Raw genomic sequence first — 23,683 nt, forward strand, 5'->3', positions numbered from 1 at the left:
TCCCTTGCAGTTGTATTGCCAAGTTCCCCAGATAAGTCTCAAAGGGGGGAGACATAGACTGAGTAAAACCGTATGTTCAGGTTAATGCCTATGCTTTAATTTACTATAGTCTTGAAGAAGAGCTAAAAGATTGATAAGAGAGAAAACACCTGACACCAGATGGAGCCACAGGCTGGATAATTGCCCAAGAAACAAAAACTGAGGAAAAGGTAAAGGTGGTAGGGGGAGATGATGACTACCTACTCAATTGGACAAAAGGGTTAATGCACCCCATTCCCCCTCAGTGTATGCATAGAACCTATGCTCCACCTTTTCCTTGTCTCTCATGCAAATGAGTTTGTGGAATACTTGCCTCTCTTTGTCTAATATGCAAATCAGCTGATAAAATGAACTTAAAAGGTGACAGAAAACTGCTGGGTGTGTACTCACCACCCAAGATTACCAGACCTGAGACAGCTGGAACCCGGGGTGGTGATACAGATTCTTTAACTCTCTCTCTCCCTTCCTTTTCTTTCCTTTCTTTTCTTTCTTATAGATTTATCATTAAGAGACCACATTGCTTATTATCCTTTTCCAAGTTTAAGTTGTTTCTACTGCAAGTAAAACATTTTCACTGGTCGTCTAGTGTTGTTTCACCTTAATTTAACCTGAGGGGATCAGGAAACCTTTACAACTCCCTGGGCTCCCAGTCTGGGTTGTAACAGGGCACAGGAGAGAAAGGCATCCCCCCCAACATGTGGGCCTTTCCTGTGGACACACACGTGCCTGCCTGCACCCCATGCTCCTTTGAGCAGACATCCACCCCTCTGCTGCCCTCGAGCTCAGTGCTGTCTGCAGCCCTTGCAAGAGAAGGGTCGATCCCAGCAGAGCATGAGCCTGTGTTTCCCACCACACTGACACTTCCCCACTTGCTCAGGTTTTAGTGCCTTGAAAAGCTGCCATGCTAATGGGTACTTCCTTTGTTCTCCATCAGATGCCACCCAGTTGCAGTGACATGACAGTCACACTCCTTTGCCAGGCCTGATACTGGCTGCTACTAAATCTGTTTGACAAGTCTGTTTTCCTGTGAGTTGTGCTGGTTGGCATGGCTTGCAGGGCTGTCCTCAGAAACTGTTTGTGACATTCTGGCTCAACTGTAGGGTTCCCCCCTTCAATGACAGCTCTCTATCAGCTTGCTGTGGCTGCAGACCCCCAGGGCCTTATGCTCACCCCTGGGGCTGCCTGTCCTTCCCTGTGTGCATCCCCATCCCATCTGTCCCTGACTGTTTTGCCCAAATGTGCATTCCCACCTCAGCTCTCCCAGCCTGTCCCCAAGGCAGCTTGGTAGTTTGGTGGTGCTCAGGTGCCTCCTCCCTTTCCAGACTCCTACAGCAGCCTCTGAGAGCTGCCAGCATTGTTTCAGCCCTGTCAGGCATCCAGGGGCCATGGCCAAACCCTTTGCCCTGATGATGAGCCAGGTCCTGATAATCTGGACAGAGAAGGTCCAAGGGGACCTGACAGGACCCTCTAGCACTTGGCACCAGCAGGTCTCCACCTGTCAGCTGGTGCATGTCCCTCAGGTTGTGTACATTTGGACTCCCACTGCAGCCTTAATCCCCACCACCACCACACTGTCACTCCATGCCTTTACCTCCCCCACTGCTGGGCCCCACAGACCCCGCCCTTACCCCAGAGCAGACACCCCCCCCCCCATACCATGAAGCTGGGCTCCTCTTTGCTTCCCGCATGCCAGATGATCTTCTCCCAGGGTTCATCTCCGGAGCCCAGAACTTCTTTGCTAAGAAAGACCTACTCCAAGATCTTCAAGGAGGCCAGGAGCAACTTTGCCGAGCAGCATCTGAGAGCTGCCTGCAAGGAGTAGGAGTGAAGGACATGGCCACTGATCCAGGACCCCACACAGGAGAGTGATGGGAGATGGGCAGGACTGAGTGTGCATCTCACTGCTGGTCTGGAGCTGCCCCCAGCCTCACTCTGTGCCTCAGGGCATGTGAGGTGGGCACTGGTGCTGGGGTGGGCACTGGTGCTGGGGCTGGCAACTGCTTTGCCCTGTGCCCATGGAGGGCAGAGGGACATGGGGCTGGCCCTGGCAGGCAGCCTGCCACCAGGAGGTTAGGAAGGGACTTTGGCTGGTGCAGTTATGAGGCCAAGGACCTGCACTGTTTTCTAGAGTGAAGGGTTGCTGTGTTTGGGTTCAGGGAAGTGCTGAGGAGGGTTCATGAACACAGCATGACCATCTTACCTGCTCCGATCTGCTCTGGAGGTGCTCACAAGGCTGTGGGCCAGCACCCATCCCTCTCTCCATCACCACCCATACCCCACAGCACCCACCTTTCTGCTGCCATGTTCCAGCCAAAGGGGTGCTGAGGGATGCTGAGCTCCCTGTGCCAGGAACTGGCTGAGCTGCCCTCCCCAGACCAGGGTCAGCTCCAGGTCATGGCAGCACCTGGCAGCTCCTCTCCCTGATCATCCTGCTCCTGGTGGTACTCACAGCCCCATGTCCCCATCAGGAATCTGCAGCTGACCCTCTGGGGGGGTTCCAAGCACTCCTTTGCTCCGCATGCACACACGTATCCTGTCCCTCTCCCCCTGGCTGTGGCCAGGCACAGCCCCAGGCCCTGCAGTGTGGCAGTGCCAGGCCACTTGGCCTGGTAGAACCCACCAGGCACTGCTATTACATGTTAGGATAGGTGTCCTCAAACCACAACAATAGGGCAGCTCCAGTGTGGGGGAGTCTACCTTGCAGCATCCCTTCAAGCCACAACACAACCCATCAGCCCAGCCTTGCAGAGACCTTGCCAACACATGGTGCTCTAACCCCTGCGGCTGATGATGCCAGGGATGCTGAAGGCTGCAGTCTGAACTGCCACCCCTGGGGAGGGGACAGCCAGCATCTTGCACCCTCTAGCGTGAAACTGAGCCATGCAGCGGGGCAGCACTTCCCTGGCAGGGACTGCTTGGGTTCCTGCTACATATGAGTCCATGGCCTATGGGTGCTGGAGATAGCGTGGGGTGGAGGGGGCTCAGACAGTCCCTGGTGTGGCTGCATACACGGCAATGCCTGGTAATAGGAGGTGCAGCTCACAGAAGGCCCCAGGGGCCAAGTCAGTCTTTGGCAGCTGCACAAGGAGGAGCAAGAAGGAACCACCTACAGTTACTGTATTCTGTAATGGTAAGAAACTAGAAAGAAGCTGTGTCTGTTCCTCTGGCAGGGTGGGCTTCCCCAGACAAGCCTCAGCAGCCCATGGTACTGTGCTTAGCCTCCCAGCCATGTCAATAGTCCTCGTTCTCCAGGTGGGTGATGTACATGATGGGCACCAGTCCCTTCTCAGAGCCAAGGCTGCACTGCAGCCAGTCACCATCCACCTTGGAGATGACCTGCAGGATGTCCCCCTTGTTGAAGCTCAACTGTCCTGCCTTGGTGGCAATGTGATGGCAAAGGGCTTTCACCTCACTGCAGGCAGAGGGAGGGGAGGAAGGGTTAACTTGCCACAGCACACTCACACCACTGAAGCCCAGGGACCACCAAGGGCACAGAGGAGCAAGGAAAACACCCCCTGCCTCCCTCCCCAGACAGTCTCTCAGCTACCCCTCAGCTCCCCATCACCTGCAGATTTCAGAGCTGGGGTGGATGGATGCACAAGCTGTGTCACTGCCCTGATCTGTCCCCTGGTCCATGAGTACAAAGGGGGCTGGGTGAACCAGAACAGGCAGAGCCACGCCAACCCCAACCACCACGTCCCAGCCCCTACAGGATGGCCACATGATGCTGCTCACCAGGAAGGGTGGGCAGACAGCCCCCAGGCTGGCCATGCCTCAGGGGGCATTTCAGGTGGCTCTGCATGGGGGGGCTCTGGCTCAGGGGCTGCTTCTTGCCACATGCTTGCTCCGACCGTCTGGGCCACCAGCTGGAACACGGACTTGTCCAAGTTCAGCCAGCCAGAAGGCAACCTGCAAGAAGGACATAGAAGCAGGTAGTGGCAGGGAAGCATACCTGGGGGCAAGGAGCAGCTGCTCTCATGGCAAGGTCATGCCTTAGAGGTCTGGTTCCATGCACAAGGTGCACTGTGGTCCCCAGGCTGTCTCCTGGTAGGGAGAACTCAGCATCCTCCAGACACACCATGGCCTAGACTGGGAAGGACATTTCCAGTGGCCATAGAAACAAGAAGGGTGCAGATGGAGAGGCAATGTGGGGAGGGCCCAGCTACATGGGGCAACTTCACACCTCCTCCTCACCCATTGTGAGCAACAGGGACGGCTCCATGTTTTGCTCTCACTTAGTATGTGTTCTTGGGAGGGATGAGCTCAGGCAGAAGATTGAGCAAGGGTAGGAGCTGAGGAGGGAAACGGTGGTGTGGGCAGGTAGGCAGGCAGGGCTGGGCAGGGGTGACAGACCTCTCTGTTCACACACTGCCTCTGATGTACCACCATGGTGTAGCCCAGTGGTTGGCTATTGACCTGACTTCCACCTGCACTGCTGCAACTCCAGGTTAACCAACCCTCCCCATCCCCATCCCCATCCCCATCCCCATCCCTACCTGTTAGGCTGCCTGGGCTCTTTTTGCACCTTCCTGGACCCAAACAAGTGTCCCCACTTGATGGGCTGACTGCCCTTTGATGTACTGATGCTGCTCTCCTCTTGGGGGGCTGCTACTGCTACTCTCACTCTTTGCTGAGCCCCAGTCTCCTTTTCCTTGCTGTGCTTCAGCTCTGTAAGCACTGAGTCTGGGGGGCTGCCCATACAGAAGGGCCAGTTCCATTCCTTTACCTCTTTGCCAAGTGGTACCTTCTGGGGTTTTTCCAAGGGCTCTTCCACAGCTTCAGGACTTGGCTTGCTGGCAGCCTTGGGCCTCTCCTCCAAGGTACCCCTAGCCTCTTCACCCTCCACCACCCCTTTGCGGGGGGGTGATACCTTGCGGGTCTTCGCTGACCTAGGCGCAGCATTGAAACCTGCCTTTTTCTTCTCATAGCGGATGAACTTTGAGCCTTCGGCTGAGCCCTCGATGTAAATCTGAGAGCTCTGCATGAGCTGGTACCACCAGCCCACCTGCTTGTCCTTCTTCCCTTCCCACGTACTCTCTCGCACCTTCCTCTGCTCTTTCTCCTTGTTGACATCTCCGCAGGAGGCCCCCACCCCCTTGACACTCTCACTCGCAGCTTGCTGGGGGCTGTGGCCTGGTGAGATGTGACCATCTCTGGCACCCACTTTGCATGCTTCAGGGGCGGTGCTGCAGCCATCCGGATCCTCACTGCTGCCCCGCGTCCGCATCAGCTGCAGGGTAGAGTGTGTGGAAAGCAGCAGGTCCTGCTTCACACACAGCAGCTCCTTTTGCTTCTGCTGCTCTTTGCTCATCTGCATCAGGTGATGCTCAAAAAGGAGGTCTAGGTTGAAGGGTAGCAGGGAGAGAGGCTGGAGCAGGAGCAGGAGCTCCTCGAAAAGAGGCTGGCACACACTGTGAGACAGGCACAAGAAGCCTACTGGCTGGTAGTGTGCCAGAATGATATCTGTAGGGCAAGAGACATTTAATTACATGAGAGGCCCTTGCCACCTTTGTCAAGCCACCAAGAAGCTGCTGAAGCTATGGGGAAAGGAGTTGGACACTAGTTTTTGGTCAGAGCTGTGGCTGCAGTGTGAGGCTCAGCACTGGGTCAGGGAGCACCAGATGCTTTGTGAGCTCTAGGCAAACTGGCCCAGGTCCTGCTTCCAGTCGTGCCTATAGCCAGGACCTGCCTGTCAGACTATCCACCAGGCTGACCTCTGCCACAAATGCCATGGGAGTAGGGTGCAAATAAAGAGCATCAAAGAGGGTTGGCACACATTAAGATTCTCTTCTCCACCTCCTGGAGATGAACAAGGAGCTGCAAATCTGGCCAGTACCAGTCCTCTGCAGAGAGAGGTGTTGAGGACAGCTGAATACAGTCTTTCCAGGGATCTGGTTGGGCTGAACTGTGGTTCCTAACAAAATGAACTAGCATTTCTACTTGCAGCATTCATCTTTCACTTAATTTGACCACATCCACGGCACCCTTCCCCCCCCAACCCTGTTGTCAGGGAGAGTTGGGAACAGGATTTGTGGCTGTTTGGCTCCAGTGAGATAACAAACTTAGACCATAGACAGGACTTGCACCTTAACTCCAACCCTTCTGCCTAGCCTTCTGAGTCCTGACAGCCCTAGGTTTTGCTCACACTTCCAGCTCTTAACGATGGCTTGAAACAGATGGTTGTCTTCTGCTCCAGAAAAACAGGGTACTTTCTCTTGCCACACTGCTCAAACAAAGGCAAGTCTATTTTCCTGTCTGCTCCAGAGAGAAGTGCTGACTGCACACACAGACCCGAGAAATGTCTGCTGTCAGCCCTCAAACCTGCCAGAAGATACTGGGCTGGACTTCTTGCAGTGCATGGGGCCCTGGACTGAGCACAGGCTGAGGGAGCAGAACTCTCAGAGGATCCAGCAGGTCGAGGGTGTCTGTCTCACTGTGCACTTAGCACTTAGTCATGCTGCTTCTAAGCATTTGACAGCTTGGTCATTGCTGCTGGGTTATCTGTACACTCCAGAAACATCTCTGGTTGAAAAAACAGGTATAAAATCTGCTTTTCATTTGTCAGGAGTTTTTCCTTTCCATTTCCCATGCCTGAAGGGTTTCAGATAAGTGTTCACACCTCCAGCCATATGAAGCAGAAATTTGGGGAGGGTTAGATCTGGTCTCCTGCAGGTAGATTGAGGGATCTGCATTGGAGGTGATAACCTTGGGTACTAGCTGCAGCTGGAAAGGACATGGTTGTCCAGGCTCTCCACAGCTCAGGTGGAGGGAGCTGCATGGAGCTTTGACTTCCACCTTTCTCCCTTTAGCTGAGCAGCCCTCCAGCAACACGTACATGGGGACTGTGTATAGTCTAGTCCTTCAGCTCAGAGGGGAGCAGCCTAGGCTGAGAGACCAAGAGACACACATGCCCCAGAACTTAGATCTATGCTCTACATTGTGCAGAATTTGGCTCCCACTGCCGCCCACAGCCCTCATGCTCTTACCTTCATGGTTGTAGAGGTGGTTGAACCAGAACTCCAAGGACCGGATACTGCAGGAAAGGAAAACAAGCAGGGAAAGAAAGAAAAAGTGAAAATCAATTCACCCCCTTCATCCTAGCTGTTCTACAAGAAGTGTGCCTGGAAAATGGCATTTACACAGCATAGCCCTGTGAACCTCAAGACCTAGTGAAAGGACAGTGGCTCACTCCCATCAGTATGCATTGACCACAGCTACTCAGCCTGTCACAGAGCTAGTTTGCTTTACATGAGGCATTGTGCAACTATAACCCCTAATAACCATGTTTCCAGCAAGTTTCATCACCATTTAGCTCCAATGTCCTTGACAGAGCTTAGCTTTGCTGAGAAGGGCTCATCTGAAAGAGGTAAATCATCTACAAACATGAGACCATTGCTGCAGGCTTGGCCCAAAATATGCTGGCATCCTGTGCCAGCAGGGGAGAGCTGGGCCATTTTGGGTGGGGAGAGCAGGGCAGAGCTTGCTCCTGCTTGTAGGGGTCCCCCAACATTTGGAGATCTTGGGGACTCTGTTGCCACTGTCAGAGCTCTTGCTGACCACTGGAGAGGAGCAGGGAAATACCATCCTAACAGCACTCATCCCTTTAACATGGCTGCCTTCTGTTTAACACAGAGTGTAGCGTGCACACTCCTTATCCAATCTGGAAGGGTCAGCCTTGAGTCCTGAACCAGGGAATTTCTCCTTCAAAGCCTCATGCACTGGGATTCACTTCAGATCCAGGAAGCAGTGATTTAAGCAGGATATTCAGGAGTAATTTAGGCATATGCTATGTCTATCCCTATATGAACCCTGACAGACAGACTCTTCCCACCTAATGTTTTGGGGCTAAAACAAGCTGACAATGCTCTTCAGTGGACTACAGCCAGCCCTTCTCAGTTCTGGCCTGGTAGGGGTAGGTTTTGATCCTTCTGGCTCACAGCTTCTTCCTTCCCTCACCTACAGATGGGGAGTGGCTTCCCAGGTTTCTTAAGTCTTTTCATTGACAACTGTGCCTGCTTGCAGTCAAGGACCAGCACTTGCTGCCAGCCCTGGACAGTGACATGCAGTCAGCCTGAAGGGAAGTTGCTACAAGTATACTTGAAATTGCCAATGTACAGGGACCTGTAAAGTAGGACATTTAGTTTTAACATTAACCATCACTTGTGTTTTACTAGCTTTTATTTTTCCTGTATTTTACTGCAATGTATGTAATTTAACTTATACTTTTTTCCTAACTACCCTCTGTACTCATTACCCACTTGTAAGATGTTTTGAAACCTGTAACTCCTTGCCTAGTAAAGATAGGACAGACCTTGGACAGTCTGAAAAACTCCCTGAGTACATCCCTAATAGCAGGAACCTAAAGAAAACAAGTGCCTAAGAAGACACCAAAGTCAAGATAAGTGACTGGAAGCTGGTCTGAACTAACCTCCTTGGAACAAACAGGAGCTGAAGGATGGATGAGGTAACTCCATGCCCACATATGGACAGGAGAAACCTAAAGTTCACTAACGGACGGTGTGAGAAAGGCTGTGGGGACCCCTAAGGAGGGGAGAAGACCCTCACTCTATTTTTACTACGCATGCTCAGACTATGTAAATGAATTCTGAAAAACCATTAGCATAAGACTGCCTTTTCTAAGAAATCTGATGCATATGTATGCTTTTTGTGTATATTAGAGTGTTTTATTAGTAAGTGTGGCACTTGTGGTGGAGCGATCCCCAGTGCTGCCCAGCGCTGTGAATAAAGAATCCCTGCTTAACAGTTATACTCAATTCTGACTGTTGAGTGAAGCTATTTGTTTCAAGCCCAGGGAACCTGCTTACTTGAGGAGGCCAAAGACGAATGCATTGAACTTCATGGTGTGGTTGGTGAGCTCCATGTACTGGCTGATCTTGCTATAGAGGCTGTGCAGCAGCTTGGTAGAGGGGCCTATGGAGAGAAGCAAAATGTTGAAATTAGTTGTGGTCAGCAAAGTCAAAATGGCATCATGGGAAGGAGCATCAAGGCAAAGACAGAAGTTGGCTGGGTGCCCATGCCCATATGTGCATTGCCCCTCCACCAATCATCAAGATGAGCTCACTCCATCCCAACAGTTAGACTTCACAAGGGGTGAAGTTGTGGTCTGTCCCAGACTGCCGCTCCAAAACTTTGGGAGAGTTTCAATGGATGAAAGTACCCCAGGGACCTGTCTCCCACACTTCAGGGACACTCACAGCCCTCAGCTCAGAATCAGCAGGTAAAATAATATTATAGTGAGTGGCTATAATTTGGGGTATCTGCAATCACAGAGATAACCCCAGAACTGAAGATCTGCCACAAACAGGCTAGAAGGCTTCCCAGCCCTGGATGTAAGCTCTTCATGATGCAGAAATCAGTGTGACCCTGCCATCTGTAACCTCAGAAAGGAGTTATCCTGGATGGTAGCCACTGCCACAATCCAGGGTGCAGACTGATACTAGCAGAGGGTGCAGGTGATGTGAGCATGCTTGAGCCAAATGAGCTGTGCATGCAAAGTTTCTTACAGACCAGGCTAGAGCACAGCTCTGCCTTATACAGTAGCTGTGCAGGGCTAAAGATGAAGATTTAGAAACATCTTGGAAACTTAGAGAAGGGGAAAAGGCATTCTTTTAGGGTTTTTTTCTTTCTTTTTTATTTTTTTTCCCTCATCGCTAGGGGCTGTTATAGGAGAATTTAGAAATTTCAGGGAAAATAACAATATTTGGACATAATAGAGCAGTGACTCTCCTACCTTGCAAGAGCAGGTCAAGGTGCACCTTGTTCCGCACAGGGAGCTAGGAATTATTCTGCATTCCCATCCTTATAGTCAACCTTCCCTAGCACCTCCCAGCCACAACACAGGAGTACTGCAGAGCAATGGTCATTGCTGCACACCCTCCATACCTAGCTGGGTGGATGACTCCACCATGCTCCAGGGGATGTTCCTCCTCTGGCCAATGATCATGTCCAGGACATAAGCCTTGAGCCCGTCACTCAGGATGTCCCGGACAGCCGGGCACAGATATTTCAGGATGAGATGCCCCACGTTGGGGCTCACGGAGCTATTCCCAAGTTTGGCCTAAGGGAAAACAGGCAACAGGGAGAGGGTTGGTAACTGCTCTACAAAGTACAGATGCATGCGAACAGTCCAGCCCCACTTGCCTACTACAGACACCCAGCAGACAATATCCAGGCTACAATGATGCTCAGCAGCTCCTTGAACAGGCAGGCTCTTCCTCTTCACCCTTGTTGCCTCATACACCAATTCTGGGTTGCTCCCTGCAAGGTCTGCCCCAGGCTGGGATGAGGCAACAGTTTGGGAAGAGAATATCCCAGCTTGAGAAGAGGATATCCCAGTTAGAAGGGATGCCCAGTTCTCCCTATGGGTATAACAATGCTGTCCTGCTGAAGGAAGAAGAGAGTAGGGGCTTTTCCTGCTGCTGTAGATTTTCTTGTTGCTATTTTTGAAGTAGGAAGCAGCAAGCGACATAGGAACTTCCAGTACTGAGTAGTTAAGGAACACTTAACTCAGTGACATGCTGAGGTATAATTCCTAGGGATTATTATAAATAAACGGAGTGAGGGAAAAATGGATGGACAGATCCCAGGTCAAGGTGAGGAAGCATGTAAGAGCCCAGCATCAGCAGAGCAGGGACATATTCTGCTGCATACAGTCCTTGAGCTGCCAAGGGGTTGTCATGGTTTAACCCCAGCTGGCAACTAAGCACCATGCAAGCCACTCGCTCACTCCCCACCGGTGGGATGGGGGAGCGAATCATAATGGTAAAAGTGAGAAAATTTGTGGGTTGAGATAAAGACAGCTTAATAGGTAAAGCAAAAGCAAAGCAAAACAAGGCATTAATTCACTGCTTCCCATCGGCAGGCAGGTGTTCACCATCTCTAGGAAAGCAGGGCTCCATCACACATAATGGTGACTTGGGAAGACAAATGCCATCACTCTGAACGTCCCCCCTTTCCTTCTTCTTCCCTTGGCTTTATATGCTGAGCATGATGTCATATGGTATGGAATATCCCTTTGGTCAGTTGGGGTCAGCTGTCCCAGCTGTGTCTCCTCCCAACTTCTTGTGCACCCCCAGCCTATTCGCTGGTGGGGTGGTGTGAGAAGCAGAAAAGGCCTTGACTCTGTGTAAGCACTGCTCAGCAATAACTAAAACATCCCTGTGTTATCAACACTGTTTTCAGCACAAATCCAAATCATAGCCCCATACCAGCTACTATGAAGAAAATTAACTCTATCCCAGCCAAAACCAGCACAGGGGTCTATCCAAAGGGGTCAGCCCCAGGCCTTGTACATCATGTTGGTGGTCCCAGGCAGTTGTGTTCAGGGCACAGATTTTACCAGCTGAGCTAGAATTACACTGGCCAGTTGGCATGGGGCCACAAAGTTCCTGAACTGAGACTGAACTTCTGAGTCAGGAATAATCCTGCCAGATCCATTGAACGTGGGAGCATCAGGGACGGGTGCTGCCTTTTGACAGGTGAATGATCAGCCCTTGGCACTCTGATGCATGAAACCCCAGATCAAAACCACAGTGTTGTCTGTCAAGTAAAGTAATGGGGTAATGTTTCAATTATTCCCCAAACCAAGACTGCAAGAATAGGAAATTCACAATGAAGCTTTCAAAAGCTGTGGAAATCCAAACAGCTTGGGTTACGCTGCACAGCAGTCTCTGCATCAGCAACAATTGTAATTAGGGGCAAATTACCCTGGGCTCTGAGATAAGATTGAATGGGCTTGAAATCTGTCTCAGTCAGGTTACTCCCTGGGAGTGGCACTCCAGGGCAATTGTCACGTCCAAACAGTGTCACATTGCTGCCCCAGAGTCCCTGAGACTGAAGCAGAGCATTCAGCTTTGAGAGGAGGCACCACAAAGATGCTGAGTGTCACAGGCCTGCAAACACTGGCTGGTACAAACAGAAGTGAGCTTGATCTGCCTGTGTTATTCCAGAAATGGCCAAAGACAGCCAGCCCCATGGGCAACCTATATAAACTCTGAAACTAGTGGGTTCATGGTAAGGGCTATAGGGGAAGCCCAGCTGCCCCATATGGGCAATGACTAATGCACTTTTTTATCATTACAGAGCCCTGTGAGACGTCAAGGGACTGGGAACACTGAACTGTGCCCTGGCATCAGTGCCAGAACAGAATCGCTGGATGGGTGGAGGAGGGAAACAGAAAAAAGAGCTGGTGTACTGCATCAGACCAGAAGTCCAGTTAGCCTGATATTCTCTCTTATGATAGAGTACATACTTATGAGTAAGTACATAAGAAAGAGCCAAACCAGAGCAAACATATATAATACTTCCCCTTAATACTCTCCCAGCCTACAACTACTTTCAACTCAGAGACTACCTAAGCTGGACATGATTCCTATGTGTTTAGTAGACTCAATGAATTTCCCTTCCCTGTATTTTTCTGATCTTCCCTTAAATCCACATAACCTTTTAGCACCCTCAGCATCATACAGCAAGAATTGTCACAGATTTACTATCTACTGCATGATGTACCATCACCTTTGTTTTGTTCTTGGTACTGCTGTGATAGACAGTAAACTGTTTGTTCATCAAATTCCATTAAAGATACTGGGAGCTCGTGACATGTTATTCCATAAACTATGTAGGCCTAAGCTTAATCTTAACTATTACACTGTGTAACGACTAACTGACTGCAAGTGCTTATCTAAGTTGAAATGCTGAAGCAAGGACTCCTACTATGCAAAAGACTGAAAAGAGGGAGAAAGGGAAGAAGGACAAAGGGGAGAAAGACAAAGGGGAGAAGAAAAAAGGGGTAGTGTCTATACTCTGTAAGATATAAACAAAAGCTTTGTGAGCCACTCTCAGGAAAGCAGGAAATACAAGGAGTTGGTGACGCGAGGAAGACCCGGATGGAGCGACCCCCTAGCTGCAAAGTGCGCAGATGCAGGGTACACCTCTCAGAGAGACCCGATACCGGAAGGCGGAGGATATAAAAAAGACGGACCCTCGGGAAGTGAGTGCGCGCCGTTGGTGGAGCAAGGACTCCCCGGCCGCCCAGCGCTGTTTTGCTTGTTGCCACTTGCTAAGTAAACAATTGAAATTTTGATTGGCTCTGACTCACATCAATTTGAGAAATCTACTTATAACAAAATTGGTGCCGTGACTCGGATAGAGGCAATCTGGTGGGAAGCCCCATACGGGGAGGCGCCCCGCTGAGTTCAGCGGCCCCGGCTGAGTGCTATCACATCACACCCTCTACCGACGAACTCCAAAACTCGGCAACAAGCAAAAGAATACCGGTAACCCCGTAATCTTTGTGCACGAAGCCCCGGACGAAGACGCAGGGTTGCGTGAGTATAGGCCGGTTACCGTTCGGTTGGGCTTGGGTTTCCCGGAGCGTGGTGTGTGAGACGCCCAGCAGGGCGAAGCGAGTGCGGACCCCTCGGTAGTGCAGTTCCCATATCCCGCGAGGGACTGGGTCACGAAAAGGGGGAAGCAAATTGTGTGAGTGTGTGAAGGCGCTCCGGAAGATGGGACAGAAGAAGAGCAAGCCTTCTGATCCCATGGGTGGTGTGGGACCCAAGGTGAGGTACCCCCAAATACCACCAGATAGCCCTTTAGGCTTGATGTTAAACCATTGGGAAAATTACCCCTCTAGGCGGGGTAAGGACAAAGTAGAAATGATTTATTATTATATGGAGGTTCGGGGAGGGAAACAAATCAGGGGCGACCATCTCTATTGGCCTGGGTTTTTTTTTTTTGGGTCCTTTGAAGAGTGGGTCTGTCAAGCCTTAAACATTTATGTCAATTCAAAGGAACCCTTTAGTTTGGAAGAAAGTGAATATGCACAGGCATACGAATGATATGCAGTATTAAAGGCTTTACAATTACTAAAAGAAAAAGTGGGAACTATATACACCGATTCTAGATATACCTTTGGAGTAGTACATACCTTTGAAAAATATGGGAAGAGTGAGGCTTAATCAATTCTCGGGGGAAGGACCTAGTACATCAGGAGTTAATATCACAAATTTTACAAGCTATACGAGGGCCCAGCGAAATTGCGGTAGTACACTTAAAGGGACACTAGAGGGGGCTCAATCCTTTAGTACGGGGGAATAACCTTGCTGATCAAGAGGTAAAGAGAGCAGCGCTATTAGCACTGCACTTGGATGATCCGATAGAGACCAGAAAGCGGTGTGTTAATTGTGGAGATAATTACCTCCCCTGTTATGCTTGCTGGGACGATTTCGGGGTAGACGGCATAGAATGTGTATGTGAAAGACCAGGGTTTAAGTGGTGCTTTTTCCATGGAAAATCCTATGAAACTTTAAACTTTACTATTCAAGAACAAACAAAATTAAATCAAATGGGGATTAAACAGAAAGCTAATGGAAAATGGGAACTCCCGGACGGCCGAGAAGTTCTCCCAAAACCCATAACTACCAAGATAATACAGCAATTCCATAAAAACACTCATTGGGGAACTCAGGCATTAGTGGATCAATTTGCAACTAAATACATGTGCATTGGGATATATGATATAGCCAAACGAGTGATAGGAGAATGTCTCGTTTGTCAAAAAGTAAATAAACATCAAATAAGAAAACAAGTATATGGGGGGCGAGAATTGACTCATAGACCTTTTGCAAAAATACAAATAGACTTTGCCGAATTACCAAAGGTGGGGAGGTATAAATACCTATTAGTAATTATAGATCATTTAACCCAATTTGTAGAAGCCTTTCCCACAGCCTGAGCCACAGCTCACACAGTAACAAGGATATTACTTGAAGAAATTATACCTCGGTATGGAACAATAGAAACAATAGACTCAGATAGGGGTCCACATTTTGTATCCAGAGTAACCAAAGAGACTTTGACTGCCCTGGGTACACAGTGGCAATACCATACCCCGTGGCACTCGCAGAGCTCAGGAAAAGTTGAACGTATGAATGGAAAAAAAAAAAAACAACACACCCACAAACTTACCAAATTGATGTTAGAAACCAAAATGTCATGGATAAAGTGTCTCCCTTTAACATTGTTAAATATCAAAACTCAACCCCGAACCGATGTAAGTATTTCTCCCTTCGAAATGTTATATGGGATGCCCTATGATTTAGAAATACCACCAGATCACCCCCAACTTGAAGAATTAAAGATAAAATCCTATCTAATACAGCTAATGACAAGGAGAAAACAACTACAGGCTCGGGGGATGGTAGTACAAAGGCCTCCATTGGATGTGACCATGCATCAAATCCAACCAGGAGATAAAGTACTAACCAAATCATGGAAAGAATCTTCTTTGACCCCCCGTTGGGAAGGACCCTATGTTGCTCTTATCACTACAGAAACTGCTGTTCGGACTGCTGAGAAGGGGTGGACACACGCAAGCCGAGTAAAGGGACCTATACAGGATCCGACCTGGAAAATGACCAGCCCTCCTGGGGATCTACAAGTCACCCTTCGGAAAACCTGAAAGAACTCTCTACACATTGTGAGATAAGAACCTACGAAGGACTCGATGAGTGAGACGCTAATATTTTGTCCAATTGAAACTTGTATTTGTTTTCCTTTTATATGCATAAAGTGTAATGTATGTAAAGAAGGCTGGGGGATTCATAATGCACATGGAATAAATCTCCGGTCTAGTTGTAATCAGTGTTATTAACAAGAATGGAGATTAACTAATCAGACCCTAAAAATTGGAGTAAAAACAGGAAAATAATTGAAGATTCTAAAACTTGATGGGAAATATTTACTAAAGGGATAAATCCTGAAAGAGAGTGCACTCACTCTAATTGACCTACTGAATAACACCCTCAGATCCTAAGGGTGATCTGTAGAAAGCACATCCCCTGGGTCCCCTGTCGTGAACCCGAGGTCAAAGATAAAAACTGGGAGACCTATGTGTCCTGGAGTAGAGGCAAACGTACCCCTGAAGAATACGGCTGCTGCCGAGAAGATGGAACACCCTGCTGCTCTAAGCAACAGAGTAGGCAGAGGAGGCAGAGACGTACCAAAGTGGGGAAAACTCTACTGCCCTACTCTGAAGAAAAAAGGGCCTCTGAGGGAGAAGGACCAGACGAGAGTGCCAGACGCCCTGATACAAAAGAGACTAAAAAAAAAAAAAAAAAAAAAATAAAATATACAAATCTATAGAATCCCGCCAACCTTCTATTGGAGCTATTGGATAGTCTGGCTAAGTGTATTAACTACAATGAATACACTACCAGAATGGGCTAGAACGACTAACCAATCCCACCAACCTTTTGAACATACCCTAACTAACCAAATTATATGGCCTTGAACATATGCTTATTATGGACATACAGGAAGTATGGATGCAGATTTGTATGGAACAAAATTAACAACTACCATGCTAAGCAATAACCTAACACTCCAAACATATAAATGGGAGAATTCATCCCATACCTGGACAACTAAAAAAGGAGATGAGATACAGATAAGCTGCAAAGTATTCAATGTAAATGTGATAATAAGTCGACACCCTTTAATTCAAACCGTCCGTCAACCCCCTTTTACTCAAATCATTATCAGAGACAAAACAGAATCTAAATTAACTCAAACCCATTGTGAGTCAGAGGCCTGTTGGTATGCATTTACTGCAACCCAACCAGTGTCCATAGTTTGTTTGAGAGGAACCAGGTCAGGAGATCAAACTATATCTTTCTGATCTCCATTGAACATACAGGAGGAAACTACAACAACCACAACCCACGCTCCCAAAGAGACTACTCAGACTACTCATACTATTCCAACACAACCAACAGTCGTACTTAACCCAAGAATTTTTGAAATTAGACCATATGCAATTAGAAATACAGGTCAACAACAAATGCTGTTTAACCCGGCGTGGTCTCTCAAGTTGAATTGCTGATGCAAAATAATGTTTCAAATATTCAGACAACCTGTTCACCTTTCCTAAAGACTTCTTACAAGGGATGAACAACCTGGCTGCAAAAACAAACTCCTCACACAAAAAGAAGGCAGAGAGACTTAACCGGTGCTTTGGGAACAGGATTGGGAGTTTTAAATAGTATTGATTCGGAGGTGATAATGAACAAATTGACTACCTCAATTAGTGATTTAACTAATATACAACGACCTTTGCGATCTTCCTTATTGACTTTGGGAACTAACCAGTGACTGTTGTCAAATATATTACCAAAAAGGGAAAAGGTAAATATAAAAGATCATGAATTGATTACAGATACACTCAGTGTACTCCAAAATAACCTCTCTTTAACTCTCAACTGCATCTAGACTCAAATATGGATGCAGTCGATAGCTACCTCAATTATAAGAGAAGGTGAAGAAGGTATTCTTCCTACTGAAATTCGGAGAATAATTTGGGACAGTGCTACTAATTTTGAAAAGAAACTCCAATCCTGGTGGAACCTGGTAAACTTTACCTATGACCCCATCACAAACACAACTACTACCTTTATACTCACTATTTACAATACCACCATATACCAAATTTATCCTGTCATTACATTAGGGCTGAATCACAACGGGACCATACTCTATCCTTCTGAGCATAGAGTATGGGCCCGAAAAGTAAACGAAAAATGGCAAACTGTCAATCTAGAATCTTACATTGTACGAGAACACCAAGGATTCATTTATGAAGACAATGCAATTGAGACACAAGATATTTGTTTAGATACCAAACAAAATATTTGTCACTTTGAGGTCCATCCCAATGACAATCCTAAAACAATACTTATATATTGACAAAAGTTGTGTATGTTTGAGGACGGTTTGTGAATTCTTAACCGTAGACAAGGTCATAGTAGAGACAAAAAAATTATTCAAATCTCTGTGTTTACAATTTCACAAAGATAATCAGATGTGACTTTTCCTATTTAACCCCGGTCACGTCTTACCAACTCCTGCAATCCAATTATACATTAATACATAATCTACAACCTACACCCATTGGAATGAATCTCACTTTGGTTAGACAGTTACTTCAACACAAAGACTTAGTTAGAATTTTAGAGAAAGTTAGATAAAACGGACAGAAAACTCTAATAACTGTTCATCACAATGTGGAAGAAATACACCGAGTCTTGGAAAGAACAAAAAAATGCAGAACATAACTGGTGGGACACCCTTTTTGGATAGTCACCTACTGCTACAGGCATCTTGAACAAGTTGTGTCACCCCATTGTGGTTCTCTTGATATTAATCTTAATCAGTTTGACTTTGTCAATAATATTATATGTCATAACTTGGAGAATGATGCAACGGGTAACATATCTGATATCTGTCACCCGTCCAATACTCATTAAAGCCAAAAACAACCAATTAGATGATGACTTTAAATTGAAAAAAACTCTCCTGTTAAGTCAACAAGAATTGCAACGATTTGATGAACAAAATGATAAAAAGAAAAAGGGGGGATTGTGATAGACAGTAAACTGTTTGTTCATCAAATTCCATTGAAGATACTGGGAGCTCGTGACATGTTATTCCATAAACTATGTAGGCCTAAGCTTAATCTTAACTATTACACTGTGTAACGACTAACTGACTGTAAGTGCTTATCTAAGTTGAAATGCTGAAGCAAGGACTCCTACTAGGCAAAAGACTGAAAAGAGGGAGAAAGGGAAGAAGGACAAAGGGGAGAAAGACAAAGGGGAGAAGAAGAAGAAAAAAGGGGGTAGTGTCTATATTCTGTAAGATATAAACAAAAGCTTTGTGAGCCACTCTCAGGAAAGCAGGAAATACAAGGAGTTGGTGACGCGAGGAAGACCCGGATGGAGCGACCCCCTAGCTACAAAGTGCGCAGACGCAGGGTACACCTCTCAGAGAGACCCGATACCGGAAGGCGGAGGATAAAAAAAGACGGACCCTCGGGAAGTGAGTGCGCGCCGTTGGTGGAGCAAGGACTCCCCGGCCGCCCAGCGCTGTTTTGCTTGTTGCCGCTTGCTAAATAAACAATTGAAATTTTGATTGGCTCTGACTCACATCAATTTGAGAAATCTACTTATAACACTACTAGCTTCATGGGATACCCTGTAGCTTTTTAACTGGAAGAGAATGGAAAGACAATCTTTCTCCATCCTCTCCATGTCACTCATGATGTTGAGAAGCTGTTATCCGAAAAGCAGATTCGTGCCCAGCATGCAATAACCCAATCTTAACACACTCAGGAGACATACTGTATTTATTCAGGCCTGGGTGCTCGGTGGACTTTTCCACAAATCAAGCACCCCAACAGCAGGTTTTCATGCTCCTTTTATACACAAAAATCAGAAGTTAGTACTTTTCCATACATGCTTATTAGATACTGATTGGTTAGTGATTAACGTATAATTATAATACAGCTTACATAATGCTTCTACTACTACACATGCTCAGGGGAAGGGTCTTAACCTGAGCAGGGGTCTTTTTGACCTGTGGGTGTGGTTTTTAGTATTATAATGAAGGTAGTTCACTTTCAGGACACTCAGAAGTTAGTTTCATTGCCAAGTTAAGTAATCCCACACATTCTCTTTTATGGTCCAGGATGTTCTGCTTATTGTCTAAGGTTTGGAGATCAAAGCTTGTATTTAATAAACTTCTTATCAATAATCAAGGTTACCTTGACCACAATTCAAAGTCTTGTTCGACCAGGTTTAGAAACCTCATAATTGTCCCCATATGTGTGGTAACTATGGCTACTAGCACAATTATTAACCATGGCTACTAGCAAATGCAAAGTATACTTTATCAAAGCCATACTAAAAGCAAGACTTACCTTCACCCCTGGATCCCTGCTGGTTCCAAAGTGAGCCACAATCAGGTCAACAGCAGTGTTGATTGCCTTCACCAGACCTAAAGGGAAAGCCAGTCAGAGAGCTGCCTGAGGGGATTCTAGGACAGACCCTAACCAAAGACTTCATGAAGAAATCAGTCCAGGGGCATTTCAAGCTCATGTCAGTACACATGCCCTTTCTGACAACATGATCAGCTCATGTCAGCTCTGTCAAAAACATGCAGAACCCCTCCTAACTCCTCACCAAAACTATCCCTGCTGGTTCCAACACTCACATATCAGCCCAACAGTACGACAGCCTTTAGAAGTGACTGAAGCATAAGACACCCTGTTAATGTTCCCAAGGGACATGGACCATCACCTCTATGCACCATCCCTTGAGGGAGCAGAGATGGGGTCTGAGGCAATGAGTCTTTTGTTGCTTTTGTCTTACAGGATGGCAGGGCAGAAGCCATGCATTTGGCAAGCTATGTAATGACTTTCAGTAACAAGCCAGTGGTGGGTAATCTGACATCTGCATCAGTATGATGCAAGAACAGAAGTGGAATAGAGAGGAAAATTGACATCTGGTAATCACCAACACATAGCTGGCAAAGGCATGGGAACCTTTCTTCATGTCCCTTGCCTCTGACATGATACCGAGGCAGCTGTCAACAACCCAGTCCCCAAAGCTTGCCTCTACCATGGGTCTCATCACAGCCATATCTCGTCCTGCTTTGGAATTCTTTCTCCTGCCCTTTTACATAAACGCTTTACCATGTAGGACCCAAAAGACCTTTTACCTAAATTACAAATTCTCAGGCTAGCACATCTGCAACATCACAGTTTCACAGGTCTACCCTTGTATACTGAGACAGGGGTGGCAGCATGCCCTGCCTCAGGGTCATACTTCTGTACCTGCCTGCTCTCTCCGCCCTTTCTTGTGGACTTTAAATCCTTTCTAATCATACTTAATGGGACAAGCAGCTCAAACATACTCTGTGGCACATAGCATGGTGCAGAGAACACAAGAACCTGCCATGGAAACATGGCAGGACATGTAGTTATGATGCTACAGTAGAGAAGGGCAGGGAAAGAAACCATTATGTTTACAGAGATAAGATGAGGCGGAGAGAAGCACTATTTGCCTTATGCTGCACTACACCTCACCCTCCTCCACTGACACAAGACGCATGGACTCACCCTTCTTCTGCAGCAGATCGATGGAGATGGACTCTGTGTTGCCATCTGGGGAGAGGCAGAACTCAGCGGGGGGTTTCTCCGCTAGTGAGAAGTAGTCAGGGAAGAAGTCAGTGTAGGTAAGCTGGAGTTGCCTCATAGACTGCCCTGCAGGGCCAAGACAGGGAGGAGAAGGATCAGCCCCAAGCCCTTATATCAAAGCCTCTCCCACATTGTTTGCTTTTCCCAGAAGCAACCTGCACCAGCAGGAGTCTTCACACCAGCCTGTCCAAGACAGCAAGGCTACAGGCTTTTTACTCTTCCAGCAATGGTTTGCAACATGAGTCTGTAGAGTTCAACCCCACAGTCCACCCAACATCTAGCTCCAGCTTGACTGGGGGCCCATGGGCACTGGAAGGTGCTGTGGGAGCTTCACTCTCATGAGATGGTGCTAAGGAAAAACTGCTGCACCAGACTCTCAGGGCTGCTGTGCGGATAGCCCCAGCAAGTGGGGTCAAAAGTAGAGCACAGATAGAATCCCTACTTGTCACACAGGCATCCACAGGCAACAAACTACATGCCTTCTGCCTGTCCCCTGAGATGGTCTCTATTTTCAAGGGGTGACTTTTGCATGAGTTCTTTCATGTGCTTGATTTCCATCTGGTTGATTTCCCAGCTCTGGGAATTTCACATCTTCCTGTGAAGGAGGGATGAAGAAACTGTTTGGGTTGGCAGTGAGGTGTAGAGCTGTGCTGGGTTTGTGTGGTGGGGTTTTTAGTAGCGGAGGAGAGGGCTATAGTGGTGGCCCCCTGTGAGAAGCTTCTTGAAAGCTCCCCTGGCTCCAAGTCGGACCTGCCTCTGGCCAAGGCTGGGCCAATTAGTGATGGTGGCTGCGCCTCTGAGATAATGTATTTTAAAAGGGAAACCCAAGAGGGGGTTGGGGACTTTGAGGAGGAGTTACAAGGAGGACACCTATGCGAACACTAAGGTCAATGGAAGGAAGGAGGAGAAAGGGGGGGAGGTACGCCAGAGCAGGAAGCTCCCCTGTATCGTGTGGTGAGACGGCAGGGCCACCCTCCCTGCCACCCATGGAGGTCAACTGGAGGAGCAGAGATTCGCCTGTGGAGGACCCCACAGGAGCAGGTGGCTGCGCTAGGCTGGGACTCTATGGAAAGAAGCAGCCCCCGCTGTTGTAGTTTGGCACTGGGAGGACTGCAACATGTGGAGGTGACCTACATGGGAGATCTCAAGAAGAACGCATCCTGTGGGGAGGACTCATGGCGGAGAGAGTTTGTGGAGGACTGTCTCCCATGAGAGGGACACCACGTGGAGCAGGAGGAAGAATGCAGAGAAGAGTGCTTCCCCCACACCCTTGTAGGAAGAAGCAGTGGACTGACTGCACCCCCCATCCCCTGCCCCTGTGCCACTCGGGGAGGAGGTAGAAATATTGGGAACAAAACTGGGCCCGGGAAGAAGGGAGGGGTGGGGGGGAGGTGTTTTAAGATATGGTAATGCTTCTCACTGTCCCATTTTGTCTATTAAGTGTTGGTTTTGTTAGTGTGCAAATTAAAGTGATGTTCTTGGTTTTTTTCTTCCCTTAACAAATCTGTCTTTTGCCTGTGACTGTTTAAATGGGTGAGAGACCCCTCCCTGTCCTTATCTTCATTCCTGAGCCTTTTTTGATTCATTTTTCTTCTTCCCAGCATGGGGGGGGGAAGGGGTGAGTGAACAGCTGCTGTGTGGTGCTCAATTGCCCTCTGGGCTCAAACCATGACAAGAGCTTTGGGGAATTCACTCCAGGACTTGGGTCTGGCCTCAGGAATGCTCTCCCTCCCACAGACAGACCCCTCTGCTTCTCCTGGAGGACTCTCAAAGGTTCAGCCAAAATCAGCCTGCCACTCTCAGCCCCACACTCACTACACAGATTTTGGAGAACAGAGAAGATCTTAATGGCAGAGCATGGAGAAGACAGAGCCTCATGGAGCCCTACAGTGTTGCCAGCTGCCCCATGAGAGCTACAGCCCAGAACCTAGCATGCTTCCAGGGTTGGGGCAGATGGGCAGACACTGTGGGGCACAGACATGAGATCTCCAAGGGCCACAACTCCTGTATAAGACATGAACTACAAGCTGGACACAGTCCAGGAGCACTTGCTGAGGTCTGATCCAGCTCTTGGGCCATTCACTTTCTCCTTCAATCCAGCCCAGAGCCAGACCTGACTGCTCTCACCTTGTGGAGAAGAAGGGAGGCTCCACAGAGGGTGTACCCATCAGTGAGGAAATTTTCACCTTCGTCTTGTATCCCTCAGTCCCACTGTGAGCATATGCATCATGCCTCCTGCTCAGAGCAGGCAGAGCAGTGATGAGGCCAGGCATAGCTGGGATACTGAACCTGAGCCCCAAGGTAACCTCCCAAGAACCCCCCAACAGAAAGGTGGTGCACACCATTCAGCTTGCAGTGGAAATGGCTGGTGTTGAGAGTTCCAGGGAGCTCAAAGATGGGGTTCCCCCGGTTCAGCCAGGGCTCTTGCTGCCTCCTGTCTAGGCTGCCTGCTAAGCTGGGCAGCCCCGAAATGCGTTCCAGACCCAGGGGGTTCCTCCACCTGTACTCCTGCCACTTCAGCACTTGGGGGGAGAGGTGGTTTACTAGAACATGGCAGGCAGTGAGCACCAGATGGGAGGATGTGAGCGGATG

The 23,683-nt window shown here is 48.2% G+C and overlaps 1 protein-coding gene across 4 annotated transcripts in view; it reads right to left on the bottom strand.

Annotated features, from left to right (window-relative positions):
- The window catches only part of LOC141917656 (AP-4 complex accessory subunit RUSC2-like), an 82,987-nt gene that overhangs the window by 37,896 nt on the left and 21,408 nt on the right, over positions 1–23,683 (bottom strand). For 2 of the 4 annotated variants that reach the window (XM_074811020.1, XM_074811021.1), the window contains exons 4-11: positions 23,434–23,634; positions 21,014–21,157; positions 19,814–19,890; positions 9,943–10,117; positions 8,865–8,970; positions 7,026–7,072; positions 4,536–5,502; positions 3,775–3,948 (exon numbers count right to left, since the gene is read on the bottom strand). In XM_074811020.1, coding sequence (XP_074667121.1) covers positions 3,775–3,948; positions 4,536–5,502; positions 7,026–7,072; positions 8,865–8,970; positions 9,943–10,117; positions 19,814–19,890; positions 21,014–21,157; positions 23,434–23,634 — 1,891 coding nt within the window. Of the gene's footprint in view, positions 1–3,111; positions 3,452–3,774; positions 3,949–4,535; positions 5,503–7,025; positions 7,073–8,864; positions 8,971–9,942; positions 10,118–19,813; positions 19,891–21,013; positions 21,158–23,433; positions 23,635–23,683 lie in introns of those variants that run through there. The other 2 variants (XM_074811018.1, XM_074811022.1) reach the window with 2 other exon arrangements.

Source organism: Strix aluco, chromosome W (assembly GCF_031877795.1).
Source record: "Strix aluco isolate bStrAlu1 chromosome W, bStrAlu1.hap1, whole genome shotgun sequence".
NCBI classification, from domain to species: domain Eukaryota; kingdom Metazoa; phylum Chordata; class Aves; order Strigiformes; family Strigidae; genus Strix; species Strix aluco.